General features: G+C 42.2%; 1 protein-coding gene across 3 annotated transcripts in view; it reads left to right on the top strand.

The window, feature by feature from the left end:
* The window catches only part of LOC134515347 (signal recognition particle subunit SRP54), a 38273-nt gene extending 15743 nt beyond the window's left edge, over positions 1-22530 (top strand). Inside the window, exons 1-5 of one of the 3 annotated variants that reach the window (XM_063334215.1) lie at positions 4959-5226; positions 9345-9521; positions 16836-16902; positions 18576-18673; positions 19952-22530. In XM_063334215.1, the coding sequence (XP_063190285.1) occupies positions 5140-5226; positions 9345-9521; positions 16836-16902; positions 18576-18673; positions 19952-20164 (642 nt within the window). In that variant the 5' untranslated portion in view covers positions 4959-5139 and the 3' untranslated portion in view covers positions 20165-22530. Of the gene's footprint in view, positions 1-523; positions 983-4958; positions 5227-9344; positions 9522-16835; positions 16903-18575; positions 18674-19951 lie in introns of those variants that run through there. The other 2 variants (XM_063334216.1, XM_063334214.1) reach the window with 2 other exon arrangements.
* The last annotated feature ends 63 nt before the right edge of the window (positions 22531-22593 follow it).

Here is a 22593-nt window from a genome sequence, read left to right as displayed (position 1 = left end):
AGAAAGTTTACTCCATATGTTATGAATGCTTTGCACTTACCAGTGCTTAATCTAGTCACTTTGTTTGGATTCAGCTCTCAAAATGAGCAATTGGAGCAGTGTCTAATGAAATAGCAAAGTGGTGGCTTGAAGCATGACTGTGGTAAAGCAAATCTGTTACTAAACTTCCCTTCCTTCACTTCTAAGCTTTGCCTGAAATAATTAAATTTGACAAGAGCAACTTAAAATAAAGACCCCCATACTGGAAGCTTACTAACTGATAATGGTAACTTTTTCTTTTGTCTAGATATTAATACGCACATCATCTTAAAACCTACTTTAAGCCTGGTGTTTTGCAGACCTTTCTGGAATTACTGACTCAGTTGTCCATTTTCGATAGCCATTTAGACCTGGCTTGACAGTCTTGGGCTTTTGCATTTGTATATTATTGAAATAGCGTGTGTGCTGTAATGAGGCCTCAGAAGCAAGATAGCTGTGCTTCAGAGTTAATTAACACATCAGTGTTCTCACTTATTTTCTGCAGGTGGCATGGCAGGATTGCAGTCAATGATGAGACAATTTCAACAAGGTGCTGCTGGGAATATGAAAGGCATGATGGGATTCAATAATATGTAAAGAAGCCTTAATAAAAAGGACTTGGTTGACTGTTGCAACAGTAAAAGAATTTGCTTTCTTCCTTTTTACAGTGATGGGGGAGTGGTCTTTTGAAATCTTATTCAGGCTTCTCAGTTTCTACATCTAATTTCTGAAAACTATTTTTGCTTAAATTAGTTCCTCTCCACTAATACCTGATGGCACAAAGAGTAATTCCATTTAATAAGACAAAGTCATGATGTAAAATTTTAATATTTAGAGACACTTTTTAATTGTTTACATCAAATGGCAGCCATTATATTTGTAAACAACCCTGATCTTTCGTTATAGGAACATAAAATGTCACAAATATACTGTAAAATAAAATCCAAGTGGTTATAAACAAGGGAATGGCCTGTTTCTTCAGTTCTTTCATGAGCCTTATCAGTCCTTTTATCGGTATGTACTGAGATTATTTCCTTAGTTTGATTTGTTTCCAATGACTGTTGTAACTCATGTTTGGCATAGATACTATAAGAATAATTCAATATCTGAAATGTGCTGTTGCTGCTCGAGTGTTCTCCTTGGAGCATTTTTCGAAGGTGGCTGTGCTCAGGTTTGTACAAAACTGTTCTCCAGAATTTTATTGTTCTTTCCATATACATAAAGAATGAAGTGACTACAAACCTACAGGTATGCGGATATCAAGCTGTCTCATATATCGAAGATAATCTTCATACCAAGCTGCCAATTAAGCAGTTCTTTCTAATACATACTAGAGGGAATTCTGTGCTGATACTGAGCTTAAAATAAAATGGACACAGAAAGCTGTATCTGACAAAGCATATTACCCCAACTCAGCTACAATCTGATCTTAATTTCCTATAGCATTTATTCTTTTAGTATTCAGTTCACTGTGCTGGTCTCAAAAGGGTGGAATCCAGAGGCACACTTCAGAAACTAGGTAGACCTAGATCTGATGAACCTTGAAATACAACATATATCTTAGCAAATGTGGCAAGATCTTTCACCCTTATCTTAAGGCAAGAGGGTATATTATGAATTTATTTTAATATACTGCAGAGTGCTTGGGTTGTAAACGGACACCCATCTCTCTTGCTCTGTTGTTGTTAAAAGAAGCGTGTCCATCTGTCAGCCAGTTCTCTGAGAAGGTGGCAGCTAACACAGCTGACAGTGAATAGCTTATATACGTAATTGGACTCGTGCTAATAAAACATAAGGTATGCTGTAGCTTAGTTTATAATGTAGAAGTATCTTCTGTGTGATCGGTGGTACGTCTATTCAATGTATGGAGGATGCTGAAAAACCTTCAGGTATGCCATTTACCTACAGCACTGCATTTTGTGCATAGCATTAGTTTGTAAAAGGATCAGTTAAGTTGGATCTTAGTATTTTAAATGTAACAAAAGAATGAGTCCCTGCGTATCACCAGCTCATGGGGGAGCTGTCCTCAGCTACTTAAGTGGTGTGCGTTTGCTAAAATGGTTAATTTTTTAAAATTATTATTTGCAGTTCTTGAGCAGTACAAACCAATGCAATATACAAAACCATGCAGCAAAGAGGAGCAAATAAATCTTGGTTTGAAACGCAGCTGGTAGGGGAGAGTGGATAGTTAAGTTGAATGCTTTTGATGGAAATCAAACATGAATAGGCATAGCGAGGATGAACAGTGAAAAGCACTGTGCTTCCGGACAGGCTCGGTCAGGCTGTCACGTTACCAACAATTAACTCTTTCTATTTTCAATTAATTGTATACATTTAGTTTTAGTCTTTAGTTCACTATTTCCAAACTGCTACCAGATAGGAAGAGAGCTGTCACTAGCTGTGTGTTGGCAGAGGCAAGGGCAAGTTCAGAAAGCGTTTCCTTTAAGATGTAGCATTTGTTATTTCTAAGGTATATGCTGGAATAAACAAATAGCAGTGTATCGGTCTTGACGTGTCAGGTAGAAAAGACCTTGGAGACTGCTTGGAATAATTGCCTAAAGCGCTCAGTTTTGTTTTGTTTTAAATAAATATAGATTCATGTTGGAGGCACTTAAAAGGACAGTTCAACTGTATAAGAGCACCTATAAAATTCTCTCATAGCCTTGTAGGAGAAAAACAATTTTGGGGAGTGTGGGCAATATTTTTTTTGTTTGTGGATCCTGCAGAGCATGATGTGTAGAAGAAAATCCTAAAGTTGTTGCAGGAGAACAGAAGCTATCATGTTCTGTATATTCTCCTAGTTTAGCATTCTGAATGGGAGACTTTATTGTATCAAGCCAGGGGAGGCCATTTAAAACACTGCCAGCAAGTGCCACGAGCAGCAACTCTCCCAGCACCGTTTTCTTGCATTAGGCTGCTTGTGCTTGTCCTCAAACAGGATCTCACCAGGTTCTGCAGAAAAGTTTTCTCCGGCATACAAGAAGCCTGAAAACACGGCAAACAAACTTCGCTGGAATATACTTAGAAGACTGAGGTCTGTCTTTCCGTGTGTATCTTAGTGAAAGCTGTTGCTGCTGCTCAGACAAGTTTGCCTGCTGTTTGGTGCCTGGACGCACGGCCAAATGACCTTCGCTGGGAACGTCAAAGTAATGAAAGGTTTAGGTAAGTGTAGGCCCCTGGGAAGGCCACTAGAAGGAGCCAATGGACAAGATAGTAATGTACAAAATGAGCTCAATTCTGTTTTAGAACTCCCTTGTTTCAAAATTAGCAACATCCTGCAGTTACCCTTTTCTTTGGTTACAGGTTGTTAATGCCCTTTGACATCCAGCACACTAATACACAAATAAGTATCTGTCGCATAGTTACTTTTTTGGAAGATGGTGGTCGTTCTGTAAAAGTGGAAGACCTTCACCAGCGGTGGAATAATTGTATATTTTTGCTGCATGCTTCATCAGTTTGCTGCCTTTTTATGGAAAATTCTACCCAGAGGGCTAGAACAACAGATACGATATGATTTTTTTTATTCCTTCAAGAAGGAGAAGGACCTTGGCAGTTCAAATATAAATATGCTCTAGGGCAAAGGATGCCCGATGTAGTTCATGGCAACTTTCTTAAGTGCCTCTGCTGAGCAGTCTGCTAAGAGGAAGCAGTTGTGGTGGTCAAAAGATAGCTGTGTGATGGGAGCTGTTAGCTAACTGTTAGCACAAACAAGTAGCCACGGAAAGGCACCGGTATGGGTTTATTTGTTAACAGTCTTCACCTTTCCTCAGGTCTTTCAATATTGGCACTTGCTAAATCTGTTAGCATTTGCAACTTAGACAAGTTTAACTGTTCTGGGAGGTGGAAGATTCACTTCAATATTACGGTTCAGCTGCTATAATCACAGTAGAGGCAAAGGAGGGCAAAGTGGCTGGTTGATGACTTAATGCTGCTCTTTAAGAGCTGCTACCCTATTTCAACTAGTCCTCACTAAGCAGAATGTAGACTCTACTAAGGGCAAGAGGTAATGTGCCCCTATGTTAGTTTGTTTCTTTGCAGTTTTGAGTAATACCTCTTTGCTTTTGCATACAAAGCAAGTGGTCGGTCCTGTACTACCTAAAATAATACTCTAACCTTTCATGCATTTCTGTAATCATATGTTCCAATAGTACATTCTGTGTGTCAGTCCTTTTTGTAAGGGGAACACTTTCTGCCTTGTGCTAGTATAATTGTAAATCAGGTATGTCTTTACTTTACTTGGGACTTTAATTTGTCATGGGATTCTGGATAAGGCTTTGATAATATGACTAAGAAAGTGCCTAAGAGCCCACCTATGCTACAGACTGTAATTATTTGGAAGCTATTCTTAATCTCCGTCCTATAAAAGGGGTGTTTCAACACTGCTCAGTCCTATAAAAGGGGTGTTTCAAATGCTTCCAGCCGCAGCTGTTTTTACTGGCTAACGTGCATTTTGCCTCGGTCAGTCCTGGCCCCTCGCTCCCCTGCAGGAAGGTGGTAAAAGTGGGGGACTCCTGGGAGTCCAGGGACTCCTCCTGGGAATAAATGCTACTTTCTTGCTCTGTGCTTTGTTCTTTAAAATGTGTTTAATTGCCCCAGCCAAGGCCGGGCCCTGAAAGGCTGAGTGAGCCTGGCTCTGCTGGAGAGAGGAGGACTCCAATATACCGTGGCATAACTTCATGTGCTTCTCAAAATATTCCTCTATTATTTTGCAGATTTTTACACTATTTGAGGACGATGACGTTTTCCCCCTTCACCGCGGGGTTATGCTTCCCCCTGTGTGCAGTATGACTGTGCCCGCCCGCCTCCGCTCCCTTCCCCGTCACCCTCCGGTTGCTGCCGAGAGCGACGACCGAGGCCGCTAGCGGCCGGGCTCAGCTCCCGGGACGCCCCTCGGCGGCCTCTCCCGGGTGGGCCGGGGCCGAGGAGCGCGGCGGGCCCCGCCGGAGCACCCAGCCCCCCACAGGCCGCGGGGGGCAGCGGGCGGCGGCCCAGCAGGCCTCGGCGGGCTGCAAGCGCCGCCCCGGCGGGCGGTGTGACGGGCGGTGCCGCCCGCTCCCTTCGCCTCCCTGGGCCGCGGCCGGCCCGCTGCCGCCCTCCCCCGGCGCCGTGGCGGGCGGGAGGATGGAGCAGGGGCTGTCCGCCATCACCCTCTACTGCGCGCCCGCCGCCGGCCCCGCGGCTGCCGCCTGCGCCATGGAGCCGGAGCAGGTGAGCGGGGGGCGGCGGAGCGGCGGAGTGGCCTCTCCCCCGTCCCCGCCGGCCGGGGCGCGGGCGGAGACCGACCGCCTCCGGGGGAGGGCGAGGCCCCTCGGGCGGTGGCGCTGGGGTCCGGCCGGGGACGGGGCGGCGGCCGCGGCCTGCGTCCCCCCACGCCGGGGGTGCGGGGGAGCCGCCGGGCGGGCCGGTTCCCCGCGGCGGGGGGCGAGGGCCTGGCCGCCGGGGGAGGAGGTCGGTCCCTCCTTCCTTCCCTCCATCGCCCTGTAATTACAGTCATCGCGGCGGGCAGGCGTGTCTCCGGTGTCGCCCTGCTCGCCGGCAGATAATGCCGCGTACAAACGAGCCTGATAAATATTAAATGGAGGCAGGTTTCCCCTTCCCTCCGCGCTGCCAAGTTCGCGAAGGCGTGGGAGGTGGCCAGGGACAGCGGCTCTTAATGAGGCGGTCACCTGGCGAGCTCTCCGTCCCCTTCCGCAGGGGTCCCTTCAGGCCGAGCGTTCCTGTCACCGCACCTTGGCTGGTGGCGGACCCTCTCCAAGGCTTCTTATTCCCAGGGTGCCTCATCTTCTCTTACAGACATCCCCCGACTCTCTTATTTTGTTGTCTTCTGCTTCAGGAAGACTCACGCTGTTTAATTTCAGTTGAAAGACGGGGTTGGAAAGCCAAGCGATACGAAAATAAAAACAACTGACACCCCACTCAACCAGCCTCGCCACCGCCCCCCCCAAAAAAACCCCTAGCCAAAAAGAGTAACACAAATCAGTAAGGCAGACAAGATAGGATGGGTAGAAGTATTTCTCGTCAGCTATTACCAGGCTTCTAGTAACCGGCACTGTCAGGTCAGTAGGTCTGTGCAAATTGCATTACTCGTCTTTCTGAGGGAGAGCGGACATTGCAGACTTTGGCATTTTGGGTCATAAGCTCTCGTAAGGATACCTGAGCCCGACAGATTAAAAGATGCCAAAGTGAATAGTTTTCTCTCCCTATTACTTTTTGCTTTTCTTCTTCCCCTGCTTGATGAACCTAATATTAGTTGTGTGAGCTCTCCTAGCTTACCTCCAGGTGTCCTGGCACACCTCATCCTTAATTGTGGTTTATTTATTTTGGTATTTTGGATGTGGACTGAAATTGCATTGTGCTGGGTATTGGACTAACACTGTCAAAATGTGCTCTGCTCTCTCTCTGTTCCTGGCCAAAGGGTGAGATAAGAGAGTGAGTGTGAAGAGGGTAAACAAGGAGCAGCAGTTTCACATGCTGCCTTCCTGACAGGTGAGGTTTGTATAGGTGCCATAAAGCCAAGAAAAATTCCAAGAGGACATCTAAAAGAAAAAGGAAGTCGCTTTACGGTGTTCGCCGAGTACCTTAAGGGTGTTAGCTTACGTGGCAAAAGCAGAAGGGTGACTGGCCTTCATGTCTAATAGTTGTCAGAATAGAAGCCAAAGTAAATACTTTTATGGCATGAGTTTAAGACAAATGGTGAGTCTTTCAAGACCTATACGATGTGTTGGAGGGGGAGGAGCCTGTGGAAAAAAAAAAGGTGGCAACCTGGCCAAAGCGGTATAACTTCTAACAACTTCTTGAATTGGAAAAGAAGATCAAATTTGTAAAGGAAGATGAAAAGTGTAAGGCCTCAAACAGGAGATACTGTAGCATTTGAGCCATAAAGTGATTCTAGCTGACAGTTCTAAAATAGATCTGCGTTGCCACAGCTTTGGAAAGATAAATGAAATTTACGGATGCTGAAATTTCTGCTTGCAGAGAGCTGGCTTTTATTGGTGTTGTGCATGTAAAAATTAAGAGGACAAATGCTACAGCGGTGACAAAAACCCGCATCCAGGTTTGTTGACTAGGTAATAACCAAAGCAACAGCTGATACTTATTATTCTATTTAATAACTTAGAACTCTGAACCAGGTTACTAAAGGAACCAGATTCATCGTTCTTTGATGAATCCTTACTGCCTTGAACTACTGCGTTTGTCTGAAACTTTGTACCAGTACCAGCTATGTGGAGCTGCTTACTGTAGGCAGTGTAAGAGGAGCGTGGGATGGGTGTGCAGGGAATTAAAGCCTGCTTTTTAAACTTTAAATATGAACTCTTCCCCCCCCCCAAGTTAAAATATTTGAAGCATTTGAGTTAAACGATCCAAAATCAGAGAAGAGGCTGTACCTTTGGAGGGGCTCTAAGGAGAGGCTCGTGTTGCTTGCTGTTACTAATCACAGTAATATTTGTGATGCCGTGCTGCGTGAAATAGCGCTCTTCAGCACTGTGACTAAACGTGAAAAATGGCATCATTGTACGATGCCTGTAAAGAAGCGTGAAGTGTTCATAAAAGGCCGATTCTGTGGTGCTCTTTGCTCCAAAAAGTACAGAACTGAGTTGCAGTAAATGGCGCCCGCTTTTACAGTGGCAGCAAGGAGCGCTCCCCCTGCTTAAGTTGTTTCACTGTTTTCAGCATTCGTATTTTCGTGGCTTTGCTGTTCTCCTCCTGCCCTGTTCCCAGGACTGATACGCCGCAGAGAGAATGTGCTGGGCCCCGGCTAGTCAGTTTTGGTTTTCTACGTGAAAATGTAATTCTGCATGAAAATGTAATGCCTTTTCAGCTCAATTACCCCATGGAAAACTTATCACTTGATTCTGCTCTGCTCCTCCAGGAAAACGTCTGAAATATGCCATGGTAGCTAAAGACATGCTAGGGGAAGCTGAAATGACTTGCAGTTTTGAGAAGCGGCAGTACGAGGGCTGGGAGAGATGATGAACATGTGCGCTGCCTCTCCACGCTGTAGAGCTCGGCACGTGATCATTACCTTCCCTCCCTCTTCTCTGTGGGAATGAGAAAAATCTGTGCCTGGAATGAAAGAAGCCGTTCTGCTCCCCATAGCCCCTCCTGCCGCTCTCTACCGTGCACGCTGGCTTTCCCAGCTAACCCAGCCTGCTTGTGCTGTAAAGCTAATTAAAGTAATCTAGCATCAGAGACAGGAATGGTGATGCTGCCCTTGTAACGATTAAGAGATGTCTTACAACTATGTGATAAAATATGTATTTTTATTAATAATTCTGATTTGTGAGAGGCTGTTAAGAAGTTGAAAACTGGAATGTACCCGCTTGATGCAACCTGAATTCTGTGTACACGTACACGTATCTCATTCGTTATGATGCGGTTTTCAATTCCATAAGCTCATGCATTTTTAAAAACCTTTGTGGTACATTAAAAACATGTGGCTGGCATTTCCTAACGTCTGGGTGCTTCTCTGCATGACAGAATTGTTTTCAGAACAGTTTTATGCATTTGATGCAGTAATCTCTAAAAGCCTTACCAAGGTGAAGGCTCCGTTTTGATAATACAATACAAAACCTTACTAAAATTATCCGGCTGCAAGAGTTATTAGCCTAAAGAATTATTGATGGGCCTTTGAACTAGAAGTATATTTTTTTAATGCTTGTGACCCAAAGACAGCATTGTAGTATTCAGCAGCTGGAAGAACAAAACCAGACATTGTACTTCTCTTTTTATGTGTCCTTAGCCACAAAACTAAGTGTTGTTCTTTTAGCATGGCCCCTTGTACTAATCATGCTTGCTGATGAAAGCCCACCGAGGCAGATTCCTTGGTGCGTCTTTTTAAAGCTTGAGCCTGGCTGCTTAGTTATCCTTCATTCAGTTCTCTTTTGTGCTAGAGGTGTCTGTCTCAGCTTGGAAAGAGGCGGCTACAGCCTATGGACTACTTGATTAATTTCACTAGATACTCATTCTGAAACCAACGACACTTTTAAATATTAACACTTCTGTGTTCATTATATTATTTAAAGACAAGCGTCCCCTCAAGAAACTCCTACATAACACAATGCTCTTTCGGAATATGTGTTTTTAATACCACCTGTCCGTGCTGAAGTGAAGGCACTTACCTTTTTGTTATTTTTAGTGAAGAGATCAGTTTTTACATATCTGCAGACAATAACGCTTTGGTCTTATCTTTTACCTACAGCAAATGTCTATTGTATATGCTAATCAACGTGAAATATTTTAAATATCTTATGAAGGTTTTTAAGAGAACTTTTCCAGTTCGAGAAGCATGTACTTGAGAAAATGATTTATTTTTTTCTTCTTTATAGCAAATTGCAAATGGAGATAGAGGCTTTGAGAATGTGGAGCTGGGTGTCATAGGAAAGAAGAAGAAAATTCCAAGGAGGGTTATTCATTTTGCAAGTGGAGAAACAATGGAAGAATACAGCACAGATGAAGAGGAAGATGAACAAGAGAAAAAAGACCTGTTGCCGCCTGTAGATCCTGTAGGTATTTTACTTGATAAAGTGCAACTTCTGATTTACTGGGTAACTACCCACATTTTATACTTTAATGTTTGTGTCACAAATCTGATTTAGTATTTAGTATTAATGATTCCCTTAATTTGATTTGGCTCTAGGGACTGAGAAATCTGTGAGAAGTATTGCTGAGAAGTTTTGTCCTGGAGTCCTCCTCCACTAAAGTAGCCCTATTAATTAGAAATAGATTTAATGTCTTCACAGTTCTAGTCTGTGCTTTTCAGTGTGTCCCCCTCTAATAATATTTGTTTGGTGTGTCCTTGATTTGTACTGTTGTTTAAAAAAATGTGCATGGAAGGCATTTTTTTCCTTATGTTTGTTGACAGTGGAGAGTTGAACCTGTAATTTAGTGTTACCATACAAGCAATTTGATATAATTAGAAGAGTATAGAAGGAAAAGAAACAGATGACTTGCAGAAATAAAGGAAAACCGGTGTAATTAACGATATATCAAAAGCAGGTTTTAAAGGACCTGCCTAGTCCGTGTCTGTAACATTCATCTGTCTCGTAAGCCCTCAAGATGTTGCTCAACCTGTGAGTGGAGTTTCCATTTATTGGTCCAAATTCAAGTGGAGTTTCAACAATTAAAGCTGTCTCCAATAGTGTGCATTGTAGCTGCTAAAGTACGTTTTCCTTTTTGTCAATGATTCTGGATCTATACTTAGAGGTAATATAAAATATATATGATCTGTTATAAAATATATAATCTGTTTTATTCTGTTGGTGTGTCTGACAGTCTATTTTGTAGCGGTAGTGTATTTGCAAAGCTCTCAGTCGTGTGTGCCAGTGCTGGTCCAGCAGCTCCCTGCTCTCTGGCAGTCAGTTCCGGCGAAGATCCGCATCCATCTCTTCACCTCTCCACATCCCCAGTCTCATATTTCTTCTATGACACCTCCACAAACTGATGTCCCAGCCACCTCTTTTCTCTACAACAATTCTGACCCCAGTAAATTGGGTCTGCAGTCCTATTCCCTGCCTGTGGCGGAGCTCCCTTCTCGGCCCTCTCTGGGCTTGGTTGCCTGTACTGAGCTAGAGGTGGAGACTCCGAAATTGGCTGTGTGCTTCCTGATGTGCTGGAGTGTGGTCAGGCAGCCGGGAGTCGTTGCTTCGTGCAGCAGGTGGTCCTGCCTGCTTGCACACCGGAGGCAGATGCCGGTGTAGAGCTGCTTGTTCCCACGCGTCAGGTGAGAGTCTTTGCATGCACAGAAGCCGGTGCCCTGTTTTCTACTCGACATTGCTGTTGAAATGACTTCCGCACCATCATTTGGGATTCTGTGACTAAGAAATGTTGCGGTTGAAGTTCTCTATTTGCTGTACAGTAGTAGGCCTTCTATTTATTTATATGCATATCCATCCTGGGAGAGCTTGGCTTTGCTGAAGGGACTGCAGTGAAGAGTTTGACTTTCTGCTTATTCTCTTCTTCAGAAGTGGTGAACCGTAAGGGGTTTGCTTTGGGAAGGACTGTCAGTCGGTGCTTTTTTTCCCCTCTGTAAAATGAATTTATATTGAAGAAAAAAGTGGTTTGAGGACTGCGCTGCAGTGAGACTATGGGAATTCAGCTGGGACTGGGGTTCCTGGCGAGTCATGGGTGAAGCTGTCGCATTTCATCTTGGATGGATTGATGGTACCACTGTCTCTTTCTTGTTAGGCGGGTTTTGTGTACAACAAAAAATAACATTAGTCTGAGAGCAGGTAGAATATCATTGGTATAAAATACACCTGAAGTTTATAGATTGAAAATGCATGCATTATGCTCACAAACAATGAGTAGATGTTAAGCTGCCTTGCTGGGTGTTGGGGTGGTTTTTTTCCCCTCCCTAAGGATCTACTCGAAGAAATGCAAGAACTGTAAAACTTACTGAGTGTTATGGTAATGTGTAGATATCTTCAGAGTCAGATCTGTTCCCCTATACTCAGGTCATGTCAGACATCCGTGTTTTACCAACTATAATTAGCAGGGGACCAGTTCTGTCTAATTTGTTGTGCTGTTTCCTCTCGGTGGAAGAGTTCCACTGCGGTGCAGTGATGAAAGGCTCACGAGCCTTGATGTACATCTTGTGAGGCCAGAGACGTGCACGCTGCTGTACAAATGGACACTTAACTAAAGAGCCCTCAAACATCCACAACAGCCGGGAGTGCTGTGTGATCGTTCTCTTGCTTTCCTAACACGTATTTTTTTCCTGAATCCCAAAAAGTATATTGTATGGCACAGTTAAGATTGCTTTATTCTCCTTTTATAGTTTATGAAATCCTTAATTTTTTATTACGCTTTTTAATAAAAGGACCCCCCAAACCAGAACAGTTTATTGTGGAGCACAGTATGCCTTATTATGTGTTGCTTTTTACCTTGACAGAATAAACTTGATTAGACTAAGGGTTGCCATTAAATGAAGTTTACCTTATCTGCTGCATGCTTCGTGTATCCCAGCTGAGCCAGTCAATTGAAGAAATGTTAGTCCAAGCTGAGCTTTGATGTTTTAGCCAACAGCTGCCTTAAAAATGTTTTTATTGTAGGATTTCTATAAAAGCAATTAAATAGTTTGCTGAGAGCAGCATGTCTAAAACTTGTTATCTCAGTTGGGATACGAAAAAGTACGTTGCAAGTAATAGCTGCTTCTGGTCCAATTTATTTTTAGAAAAAGCACATTTAGTATTTTGAATAGAAACTTTGCATCATGAAATTTCAAAGCTCAGCTGGTATTGGCATCCTGTCAGGTTCTGAATGAGGTTAAGGGAAACAAATATTTTGCCGTGTTGTAAAGAAACATCTTCAGTAAGTACCTTGGTTTAAGGGTGGTTTAGAGCTAAGCAGACAATGACAACGTCTTTATTACTAAGCAAAGTAACACGTATATATCCTGGTAATATGATAACCAAAGGAGTCAGTGTGATGGACTGCTGCCACTCATAACAAAACAAATTACGAAAAAGAACTGCGTCTTAAATTTTGCTTTGAAATTACAGTTCTGATACTTGTTAAGGTCAGCACTCAGTTGATTAACGTTCTTGGAATGGAGTGTCCATTCTGTTGTGTTTTGGTTTGGGTTTTTTTAAGAATGAATTGAATCCAGAACATAGCGTACGCTTAATAAAGTTTTCCCTGGATTCTTTAGATAATAGTATTCATTATTATCTGAGTGTTCTCAAATTAAAATTTAAATCCTTTAGTAACATAAATGCTTTAAGTGAGTCTTCTATTCTGTCCTAAAATTTAGATGCTTACACTGTATATGCAAATCTCCTTTTGCTTCTGTTCACCAAAACTTTATTTTGTAGTAATTAAATTTCTCTCACCTGTTCTAGGAGATAATCTTTCTGCTTATCCCTGGAGGGCCGCTTGCTATAAACTCTTTATTGCATTCACCTATTACATGAGTAGGCAGAAGGTGGAGTGTAGGTCTGTGCAGAGCAACTGTAATCAATGTACCTGTTGGTAGTAACCTTAGAATTCACCCTGGGAACATCTCTGCAACAAAGCTCCAGAAGAGATTAATTTTATTAAGCTTCAGTGCTTAGAAAGATTGAAACACTTTCTTGCAGTAAGATTATCTTGATATCCTGTAGTTAAAAGGAGCTTAACTTCAAATAGCAAAAAGTCCTCTCTTGAGAACTGTTGAACTCTGTAATTTTCTTTTAAGAATTTGGGGATGAAGGAGAAAAATAGTCACTGACCAAGTAATAGCTACTGGTAGTATGGTAGAAGCTTTTTGATGGAGGATGGTGTGTGTGTTTCTGATCTTGTTTTTACTGTCTTGTCTTAGATGCCACAGTTTTATATGGTGCATACACTGAAGGACCTATTATAGCAATGACCAGTCAATAATTAAATGAATGTAAAATGCATCTTGGCATAGTAAGCAATGAAAAAGTATCTGTTTGATGATGTATATTTACTCTTAAATACAGGATTTGTTTTTTCTTAAATCAGGAAACGATTCTTTACCTCATTCTGCCGTTGTCTCTGGCAAAAAGAAACTCTACGTTCTTTGGAAAGTTCATGTGTTATTAGGAACTGAAATCTGGCAAAAATAAATGCAGATGTGGATGGTTTAGGAACATGGTGCACTCAGAAGGTCAGGGGAGCATGTGTGTGCTCCCTTTGGCAGCCCCATACTGGGAAATAAAATAATGTTCTGTTGTTGAACCAGAGGCCTCTTGGTTTTATCAATGGTTGAATCCATTATGTGCATTCCTGCTTAAAGTGCAGCACTTTGATTAAAATTGTACTTTAAGGAAGTTTGTAACTTTTGTAACTTATGACAACTTTTGTAACAGTTGTCATAACCATTGTGTTTTCCATTTTAAATATTGAAATAAAGTCAGGAGAGCTGAATAGTATAATGAAGCATTGTAGAAATGTACACTAAAGAGACTGATGGCAGGAGGAATACTGTCCCCTTATAATAAACCAGTGTCCTGTGTTTCATACTGGTACCCCTTGTTTCCAGTGAAGAAGTACAGTATTACTGTGTCCTTGCGTTGATTAAAGGCTGGACATTAAGGCTTCTCTGGACAAAGGAGGTTGACATACAGTATCTGGGTATGTGGTTCTTATTGAACGTTAGTAGGACCTGACTTGGATACCATTTTCCAGTATCGCTCAATGCTTTAAAGCTATTTCATGGAGAAGGATTAGTCCATACTGAGCCGTTGCCCAATGGCCCTGTTCATGTTACGTAGACAATTCTGGTTTTCTCCAGTACATCTTCTCACCTCAGGTTCACCATTCCTGCTTCCATCCCTGAGGTGGTCTGGAAAACCATCCAAACCACCATGAGGAAGTAAAAAGGGGGAAAAAAAGGAGGGTTATTCCTTGGATGTGTTCCATTGTTCTTGGTGGTTTACTCACCACGCCATCTCCTTTCTCCTGTTGAATTTGTGTGAAGTAGCTTCTCTCATGGTTTTATATGGCCTTTTGAGAAACTTGAAAGAATGCTCCTTTTTTTTAAATCGAGGGGAACTGGCAAAGCCTTGCTTGGCAGGGGTGAAGAAATGTCTGGTTGGGCTTTGTCAGAAAGCAGATGTTTCCATGAAGCTGAACTTAGAAGTGCTCCTAACACACCAAACTGGTTTTTAATTGCGGTGGGGGAACAGTACAAATAGAGAACACCTCTGTGCCTATACGTTTCCTATGTTTGTGTTACCACAAACATTTTAGAATATTCGGAGTCTGAGTTACTTCTGTCACGTTGAAGTTCAGCTTGTCTTTTCACTCTTCAGTGCTAAGGGGGCTCCTGAAGCTTCTTGCTTACAGCCACGCAGCAGGCCCTCATTTGTCCTGCGCACTGTGTGAGTGCTTTTTAACCTTGTCACCTCGTTATGAAGGATTGTACAGAGCCTTGTCAACGCCATTATTTGCACCTGTGGCAACAAGCTTTTCCAGCACTTCCCTTGACTTCTTTAACTGAACAAACTCCAAAATGATTGTCATTAGCCTGTCTGCCAACTGAGCACATAATCAACAGGCTGGAGGTGCTTTTGTGTGAGCAGGATGGCAGCTGGTTTTGCTTACGCTTCTACCTTGGCAGGACATTTTCCATACCCACTGCCAAAAATATATAGCATCTGGCTTTTTCCAGCCTGCCCAACTTGAGTTTCTGGCTTGACGGACGATTTCTTGCTGCACTGATTTGTAGAGGCTATGCTTGGAAAGCACTGAAGCCTAGTAGTAGCTCATGTACGTGCACACTGAGGGTATACCAACTAGTCTCTGGATTATTTACAATAATATTGGTTGTACCCTACAGATATCTATCAAATAAGATCACAGAAAATGGTTACTAAATGGTTACTATCAAACAGTCTTTAGCAACCTAACTGAGTGGAGCTAATGGGTTTCATTTAGTAAAAGCTGACACTTTTAATTACTACTTTCTACAAGGAAAGTACCTCCACAGAGATCTTTACCAAGGGGAAATACATAACGAAGAGCTCGCCTGATTACAACAGACTCTTAACTATAAACGTGTTTTAGTTCACTATGAAATTTGAGTTTGCCTTTTCACAAAAGTGAAAGCCTACAGCTTTTGCCCCATTAGATTGGAATCTGCTTTTCCCCTTCTCCTTTTTATTACATGGCTTGTTTATTTTTTAAAAAAAGAGATGCAGCCTCTTTCCTTAGTGAAGAGGATAGCCTACGGATGCCCATTAATTTCTAAATTTTCTTTTTTCTTTAAGTTCCTAAGTTCCTGTGTGTCAGTATCTCAGTTTGTCTGGGTGCTGCAGTACTTCTGTGGTGGTGAATACTCCACAGTTGTGCAAAGGGCAACTCCCCATCCTTGTCTTCCCAGCCTGTTCTTCCTAAAGAGGGTCTATATCCCTGCTTCAGCCATGCTAGCCATCCACTGCTTCTCTGTTACCCCAGCAAGATCCCAGCCCTGCAGCTGCACACAGATCTCTAATTCCTCGTGTTTACTCCCCATGCTGCGTGCCGTAGTGTGCGGGCACTTCAGAGAGACTTTTCTCACTTACAGGCAAATAATTGAGGTGACACCATGTGAGCCCTGTGTTTTGTTAATTTTGTGTTCCTAGTTGTTCACATCACCCCAGGGGCTTTGCTTGTCAGTCTGTCCATCGTTCCCTCAGAGCTGCAGTAACTCTTGTAACCCTCCCTCTCTCTCCTTGTTCCTGGTTTTGTTCTTCAAGTGCAATTTCGAATGATAATTAGGATCTGGTTGTAAATACTTGGAAGCAGCTTCTTGCTCAGGGACCACATTGAAGGTTTGGTTTGGTTTTAAATAGTCTTTTGCAGTTCTCTCATTATTGTAACAAGGGAGTACTTTGTTAGCTCACTTCTCTTCTTGGCCTGATGGAATTCAGAATATTATGGAAGGGTCTTTCTAGTTGTAGGAGGTATCTTGGGATTGAGTTGGATGCTTGTCATTTCCAAGTCTGGGAGTGGGAAACAAAAACCAGTGAAACAAATGTTCTGAGATGTAAAACGCGGTTATATTTGTCATAGCATGGTTTGGGTTGGAAGGGACCTTGAAGATCATCTAGGTCCACCTCCCCTGCCCTGGGCAGGGACACCTCCCACGAGACCAGGTTGCTCAAAGCCCCATCCAGCCTGGCCTTGAACACTTCCAGGGATGGTTTATATCTTACAGCGATACCTTGCTTCCTGGCTGTCTAGTCTAGACTTTTTTAAAACAAAAATACTGTGGTAGCTGCCAAACAGGGAACATTGCAGATCTTTCTTCTCAATCTGTTTGAGCTTTTGCATGTATTATTATGTGCCGTGAACATACAGCTATAAGTATTTATACTACTCTTGTCTTACAGACAACGCTCACGTGGGGACCCTACTTGTGGTTTCACATGCTGCGAGTTGCCACATCAACCTTATCAGGTATTGCTTTACTTAATTCTTGGCTAAGCCAGCAGTGGAATATTGAAAGTCGCTTTGACAGACCATAAATCATCTCAGTGAGCTACTGGCCATTTTTTCAAAAATACAAATGAACCTGTATTTTAATCTGTGGAGATGTACGCTCTTGCCTTAGGCACTTTTTTTTCTTTTACTTTCAATCAACACCAACTGAATGGAAGAACAAACAGAAAATACCTTTTTGCTGAATACTTGTTTTTCCCCCTTTTTTGCCATAGGGAGATAGGGTGGTGTTGGCAAAGGAGTATATCAGCTTTCTAGTAGGTTTTGTATGGAATGATTTTGTGTGATGTTATCTGAAAGGAATGCCGTTTGGGGTAACTAAACTGACAGTTTTTATGAAGAAGACAAGCAGATATTACCCCAACAACACATCTAGTCTTGTGCTTTACAACAGACTTCTGAGGCTACAAAATAAACAAAAAAATATTGTCAAGAATCTTAAACTCATTGCATAGAAGTTTATTTAACCTGTGGACTTCATAACATTTTGTGAAGTTGTAAAAATGCTTGTTCTTGTCTTCCCAGTGTTCTTCCCAAGGTGTAAAATATTTTTTTCTTTTTTGACAAATACTAGGGAGTTTCTGCCACTGTACACCTAATTTTGAGTATTTTAAAAAAATCTTGGCAGCCTATTCTGTAAATTAACTATTTTTAGAAACACTTTTTCTCTGCTGTACAGTGTAATTCTATTCCTTGCCATATCTGTTCTTCATATACAAAGGTATGCTTTCCTTTTTTTTCTTTTATGAATGTGAAGGTCAGTGCTTCCTTCTTCCCACTGCAGTTTTGCCTCTTACGTTTGTAATTTGAACTGGTCTTCTGCGCAGAGCTGTGGATGCCAGGATCTGTATAAAACTAGTTCTCGTGGATACTTTGGACCATTCCATCGCTAACTTCTAACCTGTTTTCCCTAAAGATGACTAACTCATCATTTGCATCCTCGGGGCAGATGTGCAATTTGAAGTGCGATGTATTTGACTTCTTGCTTGCCTTTACTCACGAACCAGTGCTGTAGCCTTCATCGTGGTAAAGAGCCTGACTGACACAAGCCCACCTATTCCATACGTGACCCTGTGCACTACCTGCTTTAGCAAAATAGCGCTGCTTGAAAACTCAACACAGCTGAAACCTAAATATTTTATTAATCCATGCAACATGGAACACTGTTAAAACTGCTACTGACTTGAGGTATGCATTTATCAATAAATAACTCTCCAGTTTGCTGGTACCATTAGACTGAAGTGCCAACAGAGTGGGTAGCCGTGTATTTTTGTCTAACCTTAATTTTCAGTTAAAGGCTTATCCTTTAACTTATCCCCTCGCAAAACAAACCTAGATCCAAAGCTGAAACTAGTAGAATTCAAACAAACACTACCACCATGTAGGTTTTCATTGATTTCCATGTGTTTCTCCTTTTGTTTGTTCTTTATCTTAAAGAACAATTATTAGTATATTGAGCTAATAATTACATATAAGTAGATTAGCCTGGCAGACTTTCGTTTTGTCCTTTGAGTGAAATAGAACTATGGAAAACCATTTGGGAAAGATGATGATACCTTCTAAAATAAAACTGTGCTTAAGAATTTTCTTCTAGATACTAATCGTATGTAAACCTCTTGTTATTTTTTTAGTGTGTGATTTCCTTGGGGAAAAGATTGCGTCTGTTCTGGGGATAAGTACACCAAAATACCAGTATGCCATTGATGAGTATTACAGAATGAAGAGAGAGGTATGTGCGTGAGACAGGGTTCTTGTGCTCTTTTTCTCCCAACTTTCCTTCCCTGGTATTTTAAAAAATGAAATTCGTATTCCAGCACTAAAATGAAGTTGTAGAACCTCTGTTTCGGCTTGCCTTGAGTTTTCATTTGACGCTTGATTACTGCTTGCTTATCCACTGGCCTTTTCTCACCAGCTCATCAGTCTTAGAAGCGGCTGGGTCCCGACCACTGCTCTCTTTGTTTCTCTTGTACAATGCAATTTCCAGTTAACAGCGCGAGGAAGTTGGATGGAGCAGTTACTGGATGCTGTAGAGAGGCGTCTGCTAGGAATATACTTTCCAACTTTAAAACTTGTTCAAAGAAGTGTCCAGAGAAGGGCAATGAAGCTGGTGAGGGCTCTGGAGCACAAGTCTTACGAGGAGCGGCTGAGGGAGCTGGAGTTGTTTATCCTGGAGAAAAGGAGGCTGAGGGGAGACCTTATCGCTCTCTACAACTACCTGAAAGGAGGCTGTAGCGAGGTGGGGGTCGGTCTCTTCTCCCAAGTAACAGCCAATAGGGCAAGAGGAAACGGCCTCAAATTACACCCGGGGAGGCTTAGAGTGCATATTCGGAAAAATTTTTACACTGGAAGGGTTATTAAGCATCGGAAGAGGCTGCCCAGGGAAGTGGTTGAGTCACCATCCTGGGGGTATTTAAAAGACGGGTAGACGTAGTGCTTAGAGATACGGTTTAGTGACGGTTTTTGTCAGAGTTAGGTTGATGGTTGGACTAGATGATCTGAGAGGTCCCTTTCCAACCTTGGCAATTCTGTGATTCTATGATGTTATCATTTGTTCTAAACCATAACTGGAATGACTGATAGGTAGACAGTGCTTTAAAAAAAACCCGTAATAATCTTCATTTGGAAGATATGGGAAACATATGTAAAGCTTTACTGCGTATTTTTTGGTTTTGATAGCTCTATTATTAAGAGCTGAAAAAGCTTTAGAGAAGGTAGACCTAGCACTATTTCTATTGACTAAAAACAGCTTATCTAGACATGTGACATTTTTTTCTGTGTTTGTTTAACACAGTTTAATCCTTCACTTTCAGCAATTTATTTTTTTTCCCCGTAATGGGAAGTCTGGAATATACCTCATCTTATGATCAACTAATGACCATTTTCTAGTGGAACAAATGTCCTTGCCTTGTAATAGAAACTGGTATGCTCTTATGGAAAGACTAAAAGTGAAGATAAGTAGGTGGTGAATAGTAAATAGTAGCTTATGAATCCGGTTATCTATTTTCAGGAGGAAGAGGAGGAACAGGAAAACAAGATGTCAGAAGAAGCAGAAAGACAGCATCAGGAACAGCAGAACAAGCCACAAGCTGAAGCTCCTGTCCAGACAGACCAGCCTGAAGCAACGGCATGCACTTCATTTGTGAATGTAAACTTTGAAAATGAGGGAGATTGCCAGTCCCTTGGGGAAAATAAACAAGATGGAGCTCCTGTCCCTCCTTAAGTGTAAAGCTCTGTACAATGTAGGAAATAGGAAGCGTCAGATGTCACAATCTGGCTATAGGAAGCAGGAAAAATAGGATTATACTTGTTCGGTGAAATACAACTTCTAGCATTCTTATTGATCAGGAGAGAGCTGGGCCATGTCTGTTCAGCCTGTCTGCCTAATAAAGGCTGCGGCATTCTGCCAAATTGGCACTTCAGTTAGAACGAAAATTGCACTACGAACATTTGGTCTAAAATTGAATGTGTGAGCTCATTTGTGTGTACAGCAAGTAAAAATGTCTTTTCTTTGAATTGCTGTGTCTCTAACACCTGTGGATTGCAGATGCAGTGCTGTTTCCTACTTCTAAACACCTACTTCTGATTTGCACATTGTTTGCAACTCAGCTCTCTATGAATAGATTAATAGGAATCAATATCCTGTAACTCACAAGTCATTATAATAGCGTCTGATTTCCCCTATTTATTGTCACTATTGTATGCATGTATTTTTTTTATGTTATTGTTTAACACAAGAGATGTTAGATTGAATGTTAATTAGATTTTATAAAAAAGAAAACAACTTTAAAGGAGGCTGTAAACACCCTTTAGAACTTATTAACAAGTACCAGCGCTCTTGAAGGCTAATCGTGCTCAGCTGCTCCATTCAGTGCTGTAGCAAAGTACAGAACTAGCGTCCCTGTAAGATGTTCTCACTCCAAGGCCAAGAATGAAGAGACTCACCTGCTTGAACACTTCCTTACGTGCTCAATGGTCCTGGGAAATAAACTGAAGTCTTGCTAAATTGTATGGAATGCACTGGCTCCAGGGAGACCTTATAGCAGCCTTCCAGTGCCTAAAGGGGGCCTACAGGAAGGATGGGGAGGGACTCTTGGTCAGGGAGTGTAATGAGAGGACACGGGGTAACGGTTTCAAACTGGAGGGTAGATTTAGATTAGGCATTAGGAAGAAATTCTTTCCTGTGAGGGTGGTGAGGCAGTGGAACAGGTTGCCCAGGGAAACTGTGGATGCCCCACCCCTGGAAGTGTTCAAGGCCAGGCTGGATGGGGCTTTGAGCAGCCTGGTCTAGTGGGAGGTGTCCCTGCCCATGGCAGGGGGGTTGGAACAAGGTGATCTTTAAGGTCCCTTCCAACCCAAACCATTGTATGATTCTAGAAAACTTTTTTGGGCATAGATTACCTTAGTCAGTGTACTTGATTAAGCTAAACAGACTATTTGTTTAATTACCAGTAAGGGATGTGCTGCCATAACAGATGTTTTCCCCGCCTCTAGCACAGAATATATAAAAAAATTAGAAGTCACAACCCCAAACTTACGACTCTTCCTTTTTCTTAAATGAACAAAACACTTTGTTGCGATACTGCAACAATAGTAATTTTTATTTTTTTTTGTATTTTGTAGCTCCAGAGCTTTTAAGTAGCCCCAAATACCAGTTAAGGGTATTCTACTGCCATGACTGTCGTTCTGCTTGTAGCTTGTGCGTGGTTTACTTCACGACAATCAATGTCAGTCCCCACTCACTTTCTATAGCAGATTGTTGTAGATAAAGGAGCAGAGAACCTGCACTAGTTACTATGTGGAACGTTACCATTGTCCTCGAGACTTCTAAAAAAATTTTTAAAAAGTCTTTGGTGAAATTTTGTGTTGGGTATCATCATACATCCCTGGCCTTGGTCCCGCTAACAACTAACTGAGGAGCCTGGTGTGCCATCAGAGGCCAGGTAACTTGTCTGTTAGTTTCCAGAGTTCAGTTACATATTTCAGACACCCCCCTAACCGAACCAGTGGCCTGTAGAGCACCAATTCCTTCTCCTCTCATCTGCCATGAGCACTCCAGCAAAGTCTTCGGAGGAGGATTCAGTCGTCAGCTCTGTTCCACCCGTTCTGATGCTCTGTTCGTTGCCTCTTTTTGAACTTTTTTGTCAGAGGGTGCTGACAGCTGCGTGAAATCATTCCTTAGCCCTGAACATCTGCAAGGGAGAGCCTGGTTCAACTTGAGGAATATGCAGAAAAACAGCTTGTTGGGAGTTCTTACACTATCAAAGACAGAAGCCTCACATAGCTCAAGAGTAAAACCTTTATGGCTGAAGGATACTTTGCTTTTCTGACAAGAAATTAATGTCAGTTGCGTTGTTTTTTTTCCTTTCCCTACCATCTGTTGCATAAGAAATGCTCTCACTGCCTTGGGTTTAAACTTCTTTGTATAAAATACTGTATTACTCACTGTGCCTTAACTTAATCCTTCCTTCAGTTTTTTGCAAACTCTATGAAAGCCGTCACTTTCATAACGTTTTAATTTTTCTGTAAATGCATTAACTGGTTATTTTATATTTAATATAATTTTTGAACTGGAAGTTGGCTATGGCTTTTCCTTTAAAAGGGCACGGTCTTTGAAAGGAGTCCTGCACGCAGGAGCGTGTGCCTGGTCCC

The sequence above is a fragment of the Chroicocephalus ridibundus genome, chromosome 4, assembly GCF_963924245.1.
Source record: "Chroicocephalus ridibundus chromosome 4, bChrRid1.1, whole genome shotgun sequence".
Lineage (NCBI taxonomy): Eukaryota > Metazoa > Chordata > Aves > Charadriiformes > Laridae > Chroicocephalus > Chroicocephalus ridibundus.
This window is presented reverse-complemented; position numbering and strand designations above follow the sequence as displayed.